The 19,617-nt window shown below is 36.8% G+C and overlaps 1 protein-coding gene across 1 annotated transcript in view; it reads right to left on the bottom strand.

The window, feature by feature from the left end:
- Nucleotides 1-1,647: 1,647 nt before the first annotated feature.
- TTLL1 (TTL family tubulin polyglutamylase complex subunit L1) overlaps nucleotides 1,648-19,617 on the bottom strand; it is a 37,437-nt gene continuing 19,467 nt past the window's right edge. Inside the window, exons 8-10 of the mRNA XM_075276461.1 lie at nucleotides 7,716-7,802; nucleotides 4,426-4,589; nucleotides 1,648-2,434 (exon numbers count right to left, since the gene is read on the bottom strand). Coding sequence (XP_075132562.1) covers nucleotides 2,305-2,434; nucleotides 4,426-4,589; nucleotides 7,716-7,802 — 381 coding nt within the window. The 3' untranslated portion in view covers nucleotides 1,648-2,304. The remainder of the gene's footprint in view (nucleotides 2,435-4,425; nucleotides 4,590-7,715; nucleotides 7,803-19,617) is intronic.

Here is a 19,617-nt window from a genome sequence, read left to right as displayed (position 1 = left end):
GATCTATATTAGGAAGTGTTTGGTATTGATGCATCCTGTTATTTGGATAGGGCAGCGATATTCTAACTGCTTCTATATCCATATAATCCATTCAATAACCTTATTAATCCAGATTGACGTGTGGATTTCGCAACTAATGGATGCCGTATATTACGCTGGTGAGTTGTCGCTATTGCGTAGGTGTCAGCCATTTGTGTTGTGTAGTAGCCGCGGCCTCCATCAGCACATCACATCTGTTCCTCCCTATGCTAGCGGCTGACTCTAATGAATTCAGCTAATTAACCTCATTACAATTAGCCACCACTTTGTTACGGCTGCTCAGCCATTAGGGCGCGTTCACACTGTGCAGTCAAATTGAATTTTTTTTTCTGTTTGCAGTGCGAACGCTTTGGTTTTATAAAGAGGTGATTTGACTGCTCCATGTGAACCCTAAGTGGTATAGCCGAGTCCCACCTTAGCCCCCTATGGCAAACCAAACCCTGCTCCTGCAGCGGCCACTACAGGGGAAATGTGGTATTACACGGCGACCATTCAAGTAAATGACTGATTGTCAGCTTGAGGCGGACTCTTAAAGAGACGTTCTCCCTTCTGTTTCTTAAAGGGGGATCCTGAGCAGAGAGCTACCCCACATGGATGTATATAAGCCCAAACAGGCGTAGTCCCCAGGAAAATGGGTGCAAAGGTGAGCTAAAATCGAATAGGATTGGATCCAAATTTTCCCAAAAAATACTGTAGGGTCTCTTCATACCCCAGAGTATAATAGGTGGAGACCCAGGGGAGGTGTGAAAAATAAAAAACATTTATACTCCACTTCCCTCACCTCTTCTGGGTCCGGTGCTCCCTCCTGGGTGACATCATGTGTCCGGAGTCATTGAGGACTGGAATTGTACCTGATGGGTCACATGGGCCTTGAAGGCCGGGCAATGAACTGCTGCTCCCTGCAGCCACCACTAGGGGCTCACTGCCTAAAAATCTACACAGTTTATACTAGCTGTATATATTTCTATGCAGTTAGCTCCCCTAGTGGTGGTGGCAGGTAGTGAGAATCATACAGCTATAGAATACATAAAAAAAAACCCGGATTAAAGAAACCTTGTGGATGTCTCCACCGCATACAATGTCCACGCATCCACCAGACCTCCCCGCCATATCCCGCCGGCCTATTTATTTACCCGGAGATGTTCCAGCCAGAACAATGGCTTCCGTCTTCCTGTAAAATAACACTCACCTCCCGTGGATGTCGCACCAGAGACTTCTATTAGAACGATGATGGATTTGAGCTGGTTATAAATGTCACAAATCTTCATCCAGTGATGCAGAAATTGGCGTTGGCGGCTCAGACGGGAGCGCGGGGGTTATATCATCCGACAAGGAAAGTCCTAGGGATGTCTCTCCGCTGTAATGTCTACTGAGGTAGTGTTATCTAACAAGTGCTGCCATGTCGTGGGGCTACACAGCTCTGTAGGTCAGTGTAGCAGAGCTGAATTTGTCACTAATCTATAGACAGCTTTAAGGGCATGTCCACTTTTTCAATAAGTTTATTTTTTTCATTGCCTTTGTCAGGCGTGGGCCACATAGCAAGCATTTGACTGGGGTCACCCGGCCCCAACTGTGTAGTGCCCCCTTGATCTGTGGGGGGGGGGGGGGAGTTGGAAATATTCCACAGTAAAAAAACGTGAAAACCGTTTTGTAGTATCTTACTTCTAGGCTGAGATATCATCACTTAAAGTTACAGGCCCAAAGCCTGAGGCTGCACTACTGCGAGATTCTGATTGTGTCACGTCCAAATCACTATTCCCATAGTGATACCCCGTAGCTAATAAACATTGGTGATCTAATTTCACACAAGGTCTCCATGACAATACTGTGCCTCGAATGGAAGTCAGTACTGCAGGCTCAGGCTTTGGGCCTGTAAATTGAAATGATCATATCTCAGGCTAGAAATAAGATATTACAAAACGGTTTTCACTTTTTTACTGCACAGTACGGGGACTTTATTACTATGTAGTGTCTTATGAATAAATACAGAATGTTTATACAGATTATCAGTGCTGAAGATTATAGAGGAAGACATGTTCTTCCTGTGCAGTCAGCATGCGTATTCTGCAGAACAGATCAGTCCAGATCAAATACAAGCAGCTTCGCGTGTTGCAATTTCCCTACAATTTCTTCTCCCACAATCGATATCTCCGCTGCTTCCTCAAGGCGTTTTCTCTAAGATGTCTCCATAACACATAACTTCTTCACCTTTCCTTCTGTCCGGGTTCACTGTCGAACTTCATCCTCAATTTCCCTACAAACCAGCTACTTCCACGTTGTAGGTGCAGATCTCCCGGATTCTTTGGTTCGGCTGCCTTTGAGCCCAAATGTCTGTCCTGGTCGGTTCCTCAGGTCCCGCTCTGAGCCGTCGGTTTGTGCGGCCTCTTCATCGTATCTAGAAGAAGAAACAGCCAAATAATGTCACAGATTAAAGGCATGCTATAGGATATGTATCCCCTCCACCTACGCTTTTTTCTCTAGCCCCCACCCTTCCTGAGCAATTAAAGGGGTTGTTCAGGATTTGGGGCGACCGTGGCGGGTGTAAAAGAAGAAAAAATTACATACCCCCTATTCTTAAAGGGATCCTATAATTAAAACACAATTTTTTGTGACTAACACGTAGGTATAGCTTTAAGAAAGCCTATTCTTCTTCTACCTTTAGATGTCTTCTCCGCGCCGCCGTTCGGTAGAAATCCCGGTTTTCGTCGGTATGCAAATGAGTTCTCTTGCAGCACTGGGGGCGGGTCCCAGCGCTCAAACAGCACTGCGGGCGTCCCCAATACTGCGAGAGAACTCTCCAGCGCCGCCTCCATCTTCTTCAGGAATGGCCTCTTCACGCGTCTTCTTCCAGCACATACTCACAGGCCACAAGAAAATGGCCGCTTACTTACTGTGTAAGCTCTGCCCAAGGCCTACAAGTTTGACCACCAGCGCCGGAAGAAGATGCGTGAAGAGCCCGTTCCTGAAGAAGATGGAGGTCACGCTGGAAAGTTCACTCGCCACATTGGGGACGCCCCCAGTGCTGTTTGAATGCTGGGGACCACCCTCAGTGCTGTGAGAGAACTCATTTGCATATCAACGAAAACCGGGATTTCTACTGAACGGCGGTGTGGAGAAGACATCTAAAGGTAGGAAAAGAATAGGCTTTCTTAAGGCTACTCCTACGTGTTAGTCACAAAACATTGTGTTTTAATGATAGGATCCCTTTAACGCTTCTTTGTCCAGGTCCAGACCAGGTCCCCTTTTCTTCATATGTAAGGGCTCGCAGCATGGGAACTCCATCTCAGAGACTGATGAAAACGCTACTTTTAGTTTCTGAATGGCAGCCACCCAATGCACTCCATTATAGTCAATGGGGCCCATCGGGCTCCGTGTATACCCACTATTGTAGCAGTCTGGCTCTCCATCATTCGAGACCTGACGATGGAATCATGGTGGGGAAGGAGTCAGTGACGTACAGGAGTGACATCACGCACGGGTCCTTCTCCAGTGACCACTGAGGCCACTGATCATGGCGGTCATGTGAGACTTACGGCTTCTGATGTGGCAAGTCCTAGTATGTGAGGGAAAGGGTACCAGGACCAGACAAAAGATCACCAGGGATAGGTGGATATGTCTTTTTTCCTCTTTTACACCCACCCCTTCTCTAAATCCTGGATAACCCCTTTAATAACTGATTGCGTATCCTTAGGATAGGTCGTTGAGGGTCTGACACCCGGGACCTCTACCGATCCCTACTTACCAAGCACAGCGCCGTATAGTGTACAGTGGCTGAGTTTAGTATCACAGCTCAGCACATTCACTTGAATGGGACTGAGTTGCAAACAGGCCATGTGACTGATGAACGTGACGTCATAAGGCCTGTGAAGCTCAAGCCACTTCAAGGAGTCCCGGCTGTCGGACCCTCGCTGATCGTCAATTGATAACCTATCCTAAGAATATGATATCAATTAATACGTCCCGGAAAACCCCTTTAGCGCAGTTAGTTTTGGTGCCTGATATTTAGGCTCTGTGCTTATTTCAGCCAGGACTGGGGTAGGGGGGTTTGATTGTAAGCACTTTGACACTATAAGAGCTCAGAGTCCCACCCTCTTGCCTGTTCCTGCCTGACCCCACCCCCTTGACATTAAAGAGTATAATTACTACATCAGGCACCAAAACTAACTGCACCCATTGCTAAGGAATGGTGGGGGCTACTACACTGGAATCAGTGGCGCGGCAATGAACAGAGCTGGGGTTAGGGGTGGAAGATCCTCTTTATATAAGGGAGCACCTACAGTATACCTCAGCAGCTCCGGCTAGTGTATATGGCCACCTTTAGTGGGCAGGATTAACCATGGACAGAAAGGAAAATAAAAAGGACAAGTATATGACGGCACATCTTACAAGATCTCGTAGCTTCCCAGGGCTTCCTTAGGTGGGACTTTGCTCCACTTGCAGTCCGGGATCTCGCCGTTGGGTACGACAATGTTCAGCGTGTCATTGATAAGGTTGTATTTCAGAATACGGTCATTGGCCGTGCTGGACGTGAGGGATGGAGACGCGTTGACCTGTCAAACACAGAGGGGGCCATTTATTATTGTGGTTGTGACTTGACCACTCATCAGGCAGGCCTATGTGTCTCCATGGTAACAGACTACAAGCAAACTTGTTGTAGTCTGTTTCTTCGGTTACAAAATTTTTTTTTGCTTAGGTCAGCAGTGTAAAGCATGGCGGATGGCCAAAGCAGCAGTCGGAGCTTTTGATACCGATGTGTTTTATACTTCCTCAGACTTATTTTAGGCATTGTAGCCTTAAGAGGAAGTCGTGTCGCCATCTGGTGATATACGGAGGGAAATATTTCGTATTTTATGAAACAAATGAGGAAACCCGGGAATTTCATGTAGATCACACATTAAAGGGGAAGTTCAGCTGTCCATCTGTCAGCCACTTTGAATCTCGTGTTTTTATGGAAAGTCGTCCCTTTAACACTATATTTATCATTGGAGCGGAATTTTTTGGATACCAAATCTCCTGCATAGACTTAATGGGAGTCTGTCAGTTCCAACATGGCTCCCAAACCAATGATAGCGCTGTGTAGGGGCCTTTACTAGGAGCAGAGACATACCTGTGTGGCTACAAAGCGATGAAGTAATGCAGAGATAATTAGTATTTTATGGATATGCAAATTAGCCTGCAAGTGCATCGGGGGCGGGGTCTGATTTGCCAGATTTGGCTACAGTCAGCCATGACGTAGACAGTGTCTGAAAACGTCAAGGCCTAAGGAGAGACATTCTAGAGGAGAGCCAGAGCACTTGCGAATGACTGCCTGTAGGCAACCCTGGGAAATTAAGCTCCGCCCCCAGGGCACTTGCAGGAAATTAAGCCCCACCCCCAGGGCACTTGCAGACTGATGTAAAAATCCATAAAAAGATGATTATCTCTTCATTCCTTCATCAATTTGTGGCCCTCAAGGGATGTTTCTGCTCCTTTTAAAGATCTCAAACTGCACAAGTATCAGTTTTGTGGACATTTTGGATCAGAGTGCCTCCTTTTTAAGTTAAATGATTAACCATCATTAGAGGGAGCTCTGGAGCTTAGCGCCTACTGTTTATACCTTGTCCTTAATAATAACACAGTATATAGTCTGCTCTTAAGCTCCCCTAGTGGTGGTTGCAGGTAATGATGTAAAAAAGGTTCATCTCTCTGAAAGTCTCATCAGTCTATTGCACTGATCCTTCCCCATACTTTACACTGCAGCGGGTGACCCGTATAGTAAAATCTGACTTATGACCTGCTTAGAAATTTAGACACTAAAAAAAGGGAAGTAAGTCCCTAACTTCTCGTAAACTGTACACAGGGAGGGGTTTTTATAACATGACACAGCAAATACATGGGGACCTTTGTTGTATCGCTGCATTAGGTAGAGAAAGCTCTTAAAGGGGTTGTCCACTTTCAGAGCAACGTTATTGTTCATATAAAAAAAAGTTGTACGATGTTCCAGTATACTTTCAGTATCAATTCCTTGCGGTTTTCAAGATCTCTGCTTGTTGTCATTCATTCTGCTTACATCCTGTGGATAAGAATCAGTCCATAGTCATGTGATGTACAGTCCATTGTCATGTGATGTACAGTCCATAGTCATGTCATGTACAGTCCATAGTCATGTGATGTACAGTCCATAGTCATGTGATGTACAGTCCATAGTCATGTGATGTACAGTCCATAGTCATGTGATGTACAGTCCATAGTCATGTGATGTACAGTCCATAGTCATGTGATGTACAGTCCATAGTCATGTGATGTACAGTCCATAGTCATGTGATGTACAGTCCATAGTCATGTCATGTACAGTCCATAGTCATGTCATGTACAGTCCATAGTCATGTCATGTACAGTCCATTGTCATGTCATGTACAGTCCATTGTCATGTCATGTACAGTCCATAGCCATGTGATATACAGTCCATAGTCATGTCATGTACAGTCCATAGTCATGTGATATACAGTCCATAGTCATGTCATGTACAGTCCATAGTCATGTGATGTACAGTCCATAGTCATGTGATGTACAGTCCATTGTCATGTCATGTACAGTCCATAGCCATGTGATATACAGTCCATAGTCATGTGATATACAGTCCATAGTCATGTGATGTATAGTCCATAGCCATGTGATATACAGTCCATAGTCATGTGATGTACAGTCCATAGTCATGTGATGTATAGTCCATAGCCATGTGATATACAGTCCATAGTCATGTGATGTACAGTCCATAGTCATGTGATGTACAGTCCATAGTCATGTCATGTACGGTCCATAGTCATGTGATATACAGTCCATAGTCATGTGATGTACAGTCCATAGTCATGTGATGTACAGTCCATAGTCATGTGATGTACAGTGCAGCTGACAACAGGAAACTGCCAAAACAGCTGATCTGTGCCGAGTCCGGGTGTCAGACCTCAACACGTCACACACTAATGACCTATCCTGTGAACAGGTCATCAGTATGAAAAATTAATTGGGGGCTGGATAATGCCTTTAACCACTTCAGCACCGGGCTATTTTCCCTGTAATAGGACCGGACATATTTTGAGGGCTATAACGTTTCCCTTTGGGTTATCCAAATAATTTTTTTGTGCCCTTTTATGGGTCTTAAACAGGGCTGGTACTTAATTTCCCTGCAGCGCCACCACAGGTGAAATGAAGTATTAAATAGCGTCTTATCATATCAATGTGTTGTCTGCGTGATGCAGGACAGGATAGGTTCTCCAGAGCGAGAGACAGGTCCTCCAGAGTAGACGCTCTTCTCCACGCTGTCAAAGAGATGAGGATCCCGAACAGAGGCCTGTCTAAAAGGGTGTATGGGCAAGGATGTGGTAAACTAGACAACCCCTTTAATAAGGGAATGGGTGAAGTGTTGGTTTTTTTTTGTAGATTGTGAGCGCCATAAAGGGTTCACAATCTACATTTTTTCCCTATCAGTATGTCTTTGTCAGGGAGAACATACAAACTCCTCGTAGATGTTGTCCTTGGCAGGATTCGAACCCAGGACTCCAGCGCTGCAAGGTTGCAGTGCTAACCACGGAGACACCGTGTTGCCCCAAGGAAGAAGTGTTTTTTAAACCCATTTTTGTAATGACACATTTTCTATGTGTTCCACCTACGACACAGGATATAGGGCGACCACTGACCTCAATAAGCCACGGCTTCAGCCTGTCGTCTATGATGATGTCGTAGCCATAACACTCGAAGCAATGCTTGTCGTTATTCATCACCGGCTAAAGACGAGACAGAAACATTTTTAGTCCAACATTAAAAAAAAAAAAATTAAAAAATAATATAAAAAAAATAAATATAATAATAATACTATAATAATAATAATAATAATAATAATAATAATAATATAATAATAATAATACATATATAGATATACTTAGGGCAAAAGTTCGACACCCCGGACCTCCACCGATCAGCTGTTTGAAGAGGCTGCTGCAGTCTCTGCAATGTGCTGCTGATGTCAGTCACATGGTACAGCAGCAGTTCAGCCCCATTCAAGAGAAAGGTGATGAGCTGCAATACCCTATATGTGCGGCGTTGTACTCGGTATAAAAGAGAACCTGTCAGGTTAATTTGGGACACTAAAGCACCCACAGACTGGGGATTACAGCCGCAGGGGGAGTACAAAGGTTTTACTTTTATTGCGGGCTTGGATGGCTTTACAACACCGTGATTTGGGTCACTTAACCCCCAGTCCATAAGAACCTATAGGTGGTTTAAAGTCCCTAATCACACCGACAGATTCCCTTAACGCTGGTGTCTGTAATCGGTGGGGGTCCCAGATGTCAGACCCTCACTACCACATACTGATGACCTCACCTAAGGATATGGAAGTCCCAAAAATTCATTTAAAACGGGTTTTTGCAAAATTGCATCTTATCACTGCTCCATAATAGGTAAGGGCTTCATCAGTGGGGGCTGCTGGGACCCCCACCATTCATAAAAACAAGGATCCCACATGGTCGCACCATTCAAGCTCTATGGGACAGAAGGAGAACGCCAAAAGCTGCACACTATCTTCCTCAATCCCATAGACATTGACGGAGTGGTGGCTGTTGCTCTATTCCAATGGGGAGTGCGGGATCCCCGATTTAATGATGGGTGGGGGTCCCAGGAGTGCTATACTAATACGTTACATCCTTGCAAAAATATCAGGGGCCACTACATACTATTTAGACTCTAGTAGGCTTCTGTCGGACATTCCTGGCAAATTCGGTGATGGTGATGTGACTGATTTTGGCCTTTTACATGGTGAGGGGCAAAATATCCCCAAAATCCACATGCTATAAAGGAGGGGTCAATAGCCTGCTATTAACCCTTCCCCAGCTAGATAAAGTGCACAAGACCCATGGATCTAGATCAGAGGTGGTCAGATAACTATGGTCCTGCGGCCGGCTTTCCCTGGCACATCTCCACCAGACAAGGGATTGTGGTTAACACGCTAGAAGAACGCGCCAAATTGTAGTTTCTAACCAGCGCCGTCTCCCGGGGATGTGGGAAAGGTCTGTTTTCCATCCACAACTTGGACCTGGTTCTGTAACATCTGAGCAGCGGAGATCATGTGCTACAGAAGTAAATGGGGCTACTTGTAATGTCCATAGGGGTGTAATACAAGTCTAAGCCTATGGTTAGGTAGATTTACAGCTATCGGGGCCTGTTAGCTGCCATATTGGGATGGAGAGACCATCAGTAGCAGACGACTCTGGGATTCTCACCGGTAAGGGGACGTGGTGCTCCGGAGAACACCAAGATAGATAGATAGATAGATAGATAGATAGATAGGAGATAGATAGATAGATAGATAGATAGATAGATAGGAGATGATAGATAGATAGATAGATAGATAGATAGATAGATAGATAGATAGATAGATAGTAGATAGATAGATAGTAGATAGATAGATAGATAAATAGATAGATACGAGATAGATAGATATGAGATAGATAATAGATAGATAGATAGATGATAGATAGATAGATAGATAGATAGATAGATAGATAGATAGATAGATAGATAGATAGATAGGAGATAGATAGATATGAGATAGATAATAGATAGATAGATAGATAGATAGATAGATAGATAGAAAGATAGATAGATAGGAGATAGATAGATAGATAGATAGATAGATAGGAGATAAATAGATAGATAGATAGATAGATGAATAGATAGATACGAGATAGATAGATAGATAGATAGATAGGAGATAGATAATAGCTAGATAGATAGATAGATAGATAGATAGATAGATAGATACAAGATAGATAGATATGAGATAGATAATAGATAGATAGATAGATAGATAGATAGATAGATAGATAGATAAATAGGAGATAGATAGATAGATAGATAGATAGATAGGGGATAGATAGATAGATAGATAGATAGATAGATAGATAGATAGTAGATAGATAGATAAATAGATAGATACGAGATAGATAGATAGATATGAGATAGATAATAGATAGATAGATAGATAGATAGATAGGAGATAGATAGATAGATAGATAGATAGATAGATAGATAGGAGATAGATAGATAGATAGATAGATAGATAGATAGATAGATAGATAGGAGAGAGATAGATAGATAGATAGATAGATAGATACAAGATAGATAGATATGAGATAGATAATAGATAGATAGATAGATAGATAGATAGATAGATAGATAGATAAATAGGAGATAGATAGATAGATAGATAGATAGATAGTAGATAGATAGATAAATAGATAGATACGAGATAGATAGATAGATATGAGATAGATAATAGATAGATAGATAGATAGATAGATAGATAGATAGGATAGATAGGAGATAGATAGATAGATAGATAGATAGATAGATAGATAGATAGGAGAGAGATAGATAGATAGATAGATAGATAGATAGATAGATAGATAGATAAATAGGAGATAGATAGATAGATAGATAGATAGATAGATAGTAGATAGATAGATAAATAGATACGAGATAGATAGATAGATATGAGATAGATAATAGATAGATAGATAGATAGATAGATAGATAGATAGATAGGATAGATAGGAGATAGATAGATAGATAGATAGATAGGAGAGAGATAGATAGATAGATAGATAGATAGATAGATAGATAGATAGATAGATAAATAGGAGATAGATAGATAGATAGATAGATAGATAGATAGTAGATAGATAGATAAATAGATAGATACGAGATAGATAGATAGATATGAGATAGATAATAGATAGATAGATAGATAGATAGATAGATAGATAGATAGATAGATAGGAGATAGATAGATAGATAGATAGATAGATAGATAGGAGATAGATAGATAGATAGATAGATAGGAGATAGATAGATAGATAGATAGATAGATAGATAAATAGGAGATAGATAGATAGATAGATAGATAGATAGATAGATAGATAGATAGTAGATAGATAGATAGATAGATAGATAGATAGATAAATAGATAGATACGAGATAGATAGATATGAGATAGATAATAGATAGATAGATAGATAGATAGATAGATAGATGATAAATAGATGGATAGATAGGAGATAGATAGATAGATAGATAGATAGATAGATAGGAGATAGATAGATAGATAGATAGATAGATAGGAGATAGATAGATAGATAGATAGATAGATAGATAGGAGATAGATAGATAGATAGATAGATAGATAGATAGGAGATAGATAGATAGATAGATAGATAGATAGATAGATAGGAGATAGATAGATAGATAGATAGATAGATAGATAGATAGATAGGAGATAGATAGATAGATAGATAGATAGATAGATAGGAGATAGATAGATAGATAGATAGATAGATAAATAGGAGATAGATAGATAGATAGATAGATAGATAGATAGTAGATAGATAGATAGATAGATAGATAGATAAATAGATAGATACGAGATAGATAGATATGAGATAGATAATAGATAGATAGATAGATAGATAGATAGATAGATAGATGATAAATAGATGGATAGATAGGAGATAGATAGATAGATAGATAGATAGATAGATGATAAATAGATAGATAGATAGATAGATAGGAGATAGATAGATAGATAGATAGATAGATAGATAGATAGATAGATAGGAGATAGATAGATAGATAGATAGATAGTAGATAGATAGATAGATAGATAGATAAATAGATAGATACGAGATAGATAGATAGATATGAGATAGATAATAGATAGATAGATAGATAGATAGATAGATAGATAGATGATAGATAGATATGAGATAGATAATAGATAGATAGATAGATAGATAGATAGATAGATAGATAGATGATAGATAGGAGATAGATAGATAGATAGATAGATAGATAGATGATAAATAGATGGATAGATAGGAGATAGATAGATAGATAGATAGATAGATAGATAGATAGATGATAAATAGATGGATAGATAGGAGATAGATAGATAGATAGATAGATAGATAGATAGATAGGAGATAGATAGATAGATAGATAGATAGATAGATAGATAGGAGATAGATAGATAGATAGATAGTAGATAGATAGATAGATAAATAGATAGATACGAGATAGATAGATATGAGATAGATAATAGATAGATAGATAGATAGATAGATAGATAGATGATAAATAGATGGATAGATAGGAGATAGATAGATAGATAGATAGATAGATGATAAATAGATAGATAGATAGATAGATAGATAGGAGATAGATAGATAGATAGATAGATAGATAGGAGATAGATAGATAGATAGATAGATAGATAGATAGATAGATAGTAGATAGATAGATAGATAGATAGATAAATAGATAGATACGAGATAGATAGATAGATATGAGATAGATAATAGATAGATAGATAGATAGATAGATAGATAGATAGATGATAGATAGATATGAGATAGATAATAGATAGATAGATAGATAGATAGATAGATAGATAGATAGATAGATGATAGATAGGAGATAGATAGATAGATAGATAGATAGATAGATAGATAGATAGATGATAAATAGATGGATAGATAGGAGATAGATAGATAGATAGATATGAGATAGATGATAGATAGATAGATAGATAGATAGATAGATAGATGATAAATAGATGGATAGATAGGAGATAGATAGATAGATAGATAGATAGATAGATAGATAGGAGATAGATAGATAGATAGATAGATAGATAGATAGGAGATAGATAGATAGATAGATAGTAGATAGATAGATAGATAGATAAATAGATAGATACGAGATAGATAGATAGATAGATAGATAGATAGATAGATAGATAGATATGAGATAGATAATAGATAGATAGATAGATAGATAGATAGATAGATAGATAGATAGATAGATAGATGATAGATAGATATGAGATAGATAATAGATAGATAGATAGATAGATAGATAGATAGATAGATAGATAGATGATAGATAGGAGATAGATAGATAGATAGATAGATAGATAGATAGATAGATAGATGATAAATAGATGGATAGATAGGAGATAGATAGATAGATAGATAGATATGAGATAGATGATAGATAGATAGATAGATAGATAGATAGATAGATAGATGATAAATAGATGGATAGATAGGAGATAGATAGATAGATAGATAGATAGGAGATAGATAGATAGATAGATAGATAGATAGGAGATAGATAGATAGATAGATAGATAGATAGATAGTAGATAGATAGATAAATACAAGATAGATAGATAGATAGATAGATAGATAGATAGATATGAGATAGATGATAGATAGATAGATAGATAGATAGATAGATAGATAGATAGATGATAGATAGATATGAGATAGATAATAGATAGATAGATAGATAGATAGATAGATAGATAGATAGATAGATAGATGATAGATAGGAGATAGATAGATAGATAGATAGATAGATAGGAGATAGATAGATAGATAGATAGATAGATAGATAGATATGAGATAGATAATAGATAGATAGGAGATAGATAGATAGATGAATAGATAGATACGAGATAGATAGATAGATAGATAGATAGATAGATAGATAGAAGATAGATAGATACATAGATAGATAGGAGATAGATAATAGCTAGATAGATAGATAGATAGATAGATAGATAGATAGATACAAGATAGATAGATATGAGATAGATAATAGATAGATAGATAGGAGATAGATAGATAGATAGATAGATAAATAGATAGATACGAGATAGATAGATAGATATGAGATAGATAATAGATAGATAGATAGATAGATAGATAGATGATAGATAATAGATAGATAGATAGATAGATAGATAGATAGATAGATAGATGATAGATACGAGATAGATAGATAGATAGATAGATAGATAGATGATAAATAGATGGATAGATAGGAGATAGATAGATAGATAGATAGATAGATAGATAGATAGATGAATAGATAGATACGAGATAGATAGATAGATAGATAGATAGGAGATAGATAATAGCTAGATAGATAGATAGATAGATAGATGAATAGATAGATACAAGATAGATATGAGATAGATAATAGATAGATAGATAGGAGATAGATAGATAGATAGATAGATAGATAGATAGATAGATAGAGATAGATAAATAGATAGATGATCGATAGATAGATAGATAGATAGATAGATAGATAGATAGATAGATAGGAGATAGATAGATAGATAGATAGATAGGTGATAGATAGATAGATAGATAGATAGATAGGAGATAGATAGATAGATAGATAGATAAATAGATAGATAGGAGATAGATAGATAGATAGATAGATAGGTGATAGATAGATAGATAGATAGATAGATAGGAGATAGATAGATAGATAAATAGATAGATAGGAGATAGATAGATAGATAGATAGATAGATGATAGATAGATAGGAGATAGATAGATAGATAGATAGATAGATAGATAGATAGATAGATAGATAGATAGATAGGAGATAGATAGATAGATAGATAGATAGATAGATAGGAGATAGATAATAGCTAGATAGATAGATAGATAGATAGATAGATAGATAGATAGATAGATACAAGATAGATAGATATGAGATAGATAATAGATAGATAGATAGGAGATAGATAGATAGATAGATAGATAGATAGATAGATAGATAAATAGATAGATACGAGATAGATAGATAGATAGATATGAGATAGATAATAGATAGATAGATAGATAGATAGATAGATGATAGATAGGAGATAGATAGATAGATAGATAGATAGATAGATAGATAGATAGATAGATAGGAGATAGATAGATAGATAGATAGATATGAGATAGATAATAGATAGATAGGAGATAGATAGATAGATAGATAGATGAATAGATAGATACGAGATAGATAGATAGATAGATAGATAGATAGATAGAAGATAGATAGATACATAGATAGATAGGAGATAGATAATAGCTAGATAGATAGATAGATAGATAGATAGATAGATAGATACAAGATAGATAGATATGAGATAGATAATAGATAGATAGATAGTAGATAGATAGATAGATAGATAGATAGATAAATAGATAGATACGAGATAGATAGATAGATAGATATGAGATAGATAATAGATAGATAGATAGATAGATGATAGATAATAGATAGATAGATAGATAGATAGATAGATAGATAGATGATAGATACGAGATAGATAGATAGATAGATAGATAGATGATAAATAGATGGATAGATAGGAGATAGATAGATAGATAGATAGATAGATAGATGAATAGATAGATACGAGATAGATAGATAGATAGATAGATAGGAGATAGATAATAGCTAGATAGATAGATAGATAGATAGATAGATAGATGAATAGATAGATACAAGATAGATATGAGATAGATAATAGATAGATAGATACGAGATAGATAGATAGATAGATAGATGATAAATAGATGGATAGATAGGAGATAGATAGATAGATAGATAGATAGATAGATGAATAGATAGATACGAGATAGATAGATAGATAGATAGATAGGAGATAGATAATAGCTAGATAGATAGATAGATAGATAGATGAATAGATAGATACAAGATAGATATGAGATAGATAATAGATAGATAGATAGGAGATAGATAGATAGATAGATAGATAGATAGATAGATAGATAGATAGATAGATAGATAGAGATAGATAAATAGATAGATGATCGATAGATAGATAGATAGATAGATAGATAGATAGATAGATAGGAGATAGATAGATAGATAGATAGATAGATAGGTGATAGATAGATAGATAGATAGATAGATAGATAGATAGATAGGAGATAGATAGATAGATAGATAGATAGATAGATAGATAGATAAATAGATAGATAGGAGATAGATAGATAGATAGATAGATAGATAGGTGATAGATAGATAGATAGATAGATAGATAGATAGATAGATAGGAGATAGATAGATAGATAAATAGATAGATAGGAGATAGATAGATAGATAGATAGATGATAGATAGATAGGAGATAGATAGATAGATAGATAGATAGGAGATAGATAGATAGATAGATAGATAGATAGATAGATAGATAGATAGATAGATAGGAGATAGATAATAGCTAGATAGATAGATAGATAGATAGATAGATAGATAGATAGATAGATAGATACAAGATAGATAGATATGAGATAGATAATAGATAGATAGATAGGAGATAGATAGATAGATAGATAGATAGATAAATAGATAGATACGAGATAGATAGATAGATATGAGATAGATAATAGATAGATAGATAGATAGATAGATAGATAGATGATAGATAGGAGATAGATAGATAGATAGATAGATAGATAGATAGATAGATAGATAGGAGATAGATAGATAGATAGATAGATATGAGATAGATAATAGATAGATAGGAGATAGATAGATAGATAGATGAATAGATAGATACGAGATAGATAGATAGATAGATAGATAGATAGATAGATAGAAGATAGATAGATACATAGATAGATAGGAGATAGATAATAGCTAGATAGATAGATAGATAGATAGATAGATAGATAGATAGATAGATACAAGATAGATAGATATGAGATAGATAATAGATAGATAGATAGTAGATAGATAGATAGATAGATAGATAGATAGATAAATAGATAGATACGAGATAGATAGATAGATATGAGATAGATAATAGATAGATAGATAGATAGATGATAGATAATAGATAGATAGATAGATAGATAGATAGATAGATAGATGATAGATACGAGATAGATAGATAGATAGATAGATAGATAGATAGATAGATAGATGATAAATAGATGGATAGATAGGAGATAGATAGATAGATAGATAGATAGATAGATAGATGAATAGATAGATACGAGATAGATAGATAGATAGATAGGAGATAGATAATAGCTAGATAGATAGATAGATAGATAGATAGATAGATAGATGAATAGATAGATACAAGATAGATATGAGATAGATAATAGATAGATAGATAGGAGATAGATAGATAGATAGATAGATAGATAGAGATAGATAAATAGATAGATGATCGATAGATAGATAGATAGATAGATAGATAGATAGATAGATAGGAGATAGATAGATAGATAGATAGATAGATAGATAGATAGGTGATAGATAGATAGATAGATAGATAGATAGGAGATAGATAGATAGATAGATAGATAGATAGATAGATAGGAGATAGATAGATAGATAGATAGATAGATAGATAGATAGATAGATATGAGATAGATAATAGATAGATAGGAGATAGATAGATAGATAGATGAATAGATAGATACGAGATAGATAGATAGATAGATAGAAGATAGATAGATACATAGATAGATAGGAGATAGATAATAGCTAGATAGATAGATAGATAGATAGATAGATAGATAGATAGAAGATAGATAGATATGAGATAGATAATAGATAGATAGATAGGAGATAGATAGATAGATAGATAGATAGATAGATAGATAGATGATAGATAATAGATAGATAGATAGATAGATGATAGATACGAGATAGATAGATAGATAGATAGATGATAAATAGATGGATAGATAGGAGATAGATAGATAGATAGATAGATAGATAGATAGATAGATGAATAGATAGATACGAGATAGATAGATAGATAGATAGATAGATAGATAGGAGATAGATAATAGCTAGATAGATAGATAGATAGATAGATAGATAGATAGATGAATAGATAGATACAAGATAGATATGAGATAGATAATAGATAGATAGATAGGAGATAGATAGATAGATAGATAGATAGATAGATAGATAGATAGATAGATAGATAGAGATAGATAAATAGATAGATGATCGATAGATAGATAGATAGGTGATAGATAGATAGATAGATAGATAGATAGGAGATAGATAGATAGATAGATAAATAGATAGATAGGAGATAGATAGATAGATAGATAGATAGATAGATAGGTGATAGATAGATAGATAGATAGATAGATAGATAGATAGATAGGAGATAGATAGATAGATAAATAGATAGATAGGAGATAGATAGATAGATAGATAGATAGATAGATAGATGATAGATAGATAGGAGATAGATAGATAGATAGATAGATAGATAGATAGATAGGAGATAGATAGATAGATAGATAGATAGATAGATAGATAGATAGATAAATAGATAGATGATAGATAGATAGGAGATAGATAATAGATAGATAGATAGATAGATAGATAGATAGATATGAGATAGATGGATGAATAGATAGATCTGTAGCATTATAGGTTTCATTCCCCATTAAGTTGTCATTGTCGCAGCCTCTCTCACAGTCGGCCCCCTCTTTGCCCCCAGCCCAGTAATTTGGGGTTTGTTACCCCCTGCAGTAACTGACTGTAGACCCTGCGGTTTTCTGTCTCCACTTTCAGTAAACCCATATACATAAGTTACACATAACCACATAAATCCGCGGGCGGCTGAACCAGCGCAGCCGCTTATAATTATATTCTCCATACTGTTTACCATCGACCACATAAACCGTCTGTAATAACATTCTGGCGTCAGAGCCATATTCTACCAGTGCGGCAAACAACTGCAGGGACTGTTATACAGGCGCCACCTACTGGCTGTTCACTGGCAGTGCATTATGGGAATTCAGCTACATTGCATGCAGAAAACATTTGGCCAGCAGATTTGACTCCCCATTAACATGGGGATCCTACCAAGGGAGTACTAAAGGGCTAAGTGCTGCTTATCTCTATGGGATATAAAGGGTTGGGCTCCGTTCACACTGAGGCTTTATACAGGCATATTATCCAAAGATTGTGAGGAGATGCAACCAGATGAGATACAATGGAGGACATATGTATAAAGATTGGCGTATTCAAAGGAGCTACTGTTTTCATCAGAAAACTGGCATGAATTATATTAAATGTAGGGCATCACCAAGATAGATATATAGATAAATGATAGATAGATAGATAGATAGATAGATAGATAGATAGATAGATAGATAGGAGATAGATAGATAGATAGATAGATAGATAGATAGATAGATAGGAGTATAATGATCGGTGGATCGGAAGAGGAAAGGGAATGTAAAAATTACCGTTACTTACCTCTCCACGATCCTGCCAGGCCTTCTTTCTGACGTCTCTGACTTCACATGAACCTGGCCTGCGTCCCAGGTCATGTGACGTCTGACGTCCTTTCAGAAGGACGCCAGCGGAGAAGACCGCGTAGGAGCCGGAAACAGGTAAGACACAGTAATTTTTTATGTTTTTATTCCCCCGAGTCTCCGATTATTATACTCTGGGGTCTGAAAAGATATATAGAGTATAATAATTGTTTATGGGTGTCCACTATGGGGTATAATACTGTGTGCAGGAGCCACTATGGGGTATAATACTGTGTGCAGGGGCCACTATGGGGGATAATACTGTGTGCAGGGGACACTATGGGGTATAATACTGTGTGCAGGAGCCACTATGGCGGATAATACTGTGTGCAGGGGCCACTATGGGGGATAATACTGTGTGCA

The sequence above is a fragment of the Leptodactylus fuscus genome, chromosome 5, assembly GCF_031893055.1.
Source record: "Leptodactylus fuscus isolate aLepFus1 chromosome 5, aLepFus1.hap2, whole genome shotgun sequence".
NCBI classification, from domain to species: domain Eukaryota; kingdom Metazoa; phylum Chordata; class Amphibia; order Anura; family Leptodactylidae; genus Leptodactylus; species Leptodactylus fuscus.
This window is presented reverse-complemented; position numbering and strand designations above follow the sequence as displayed.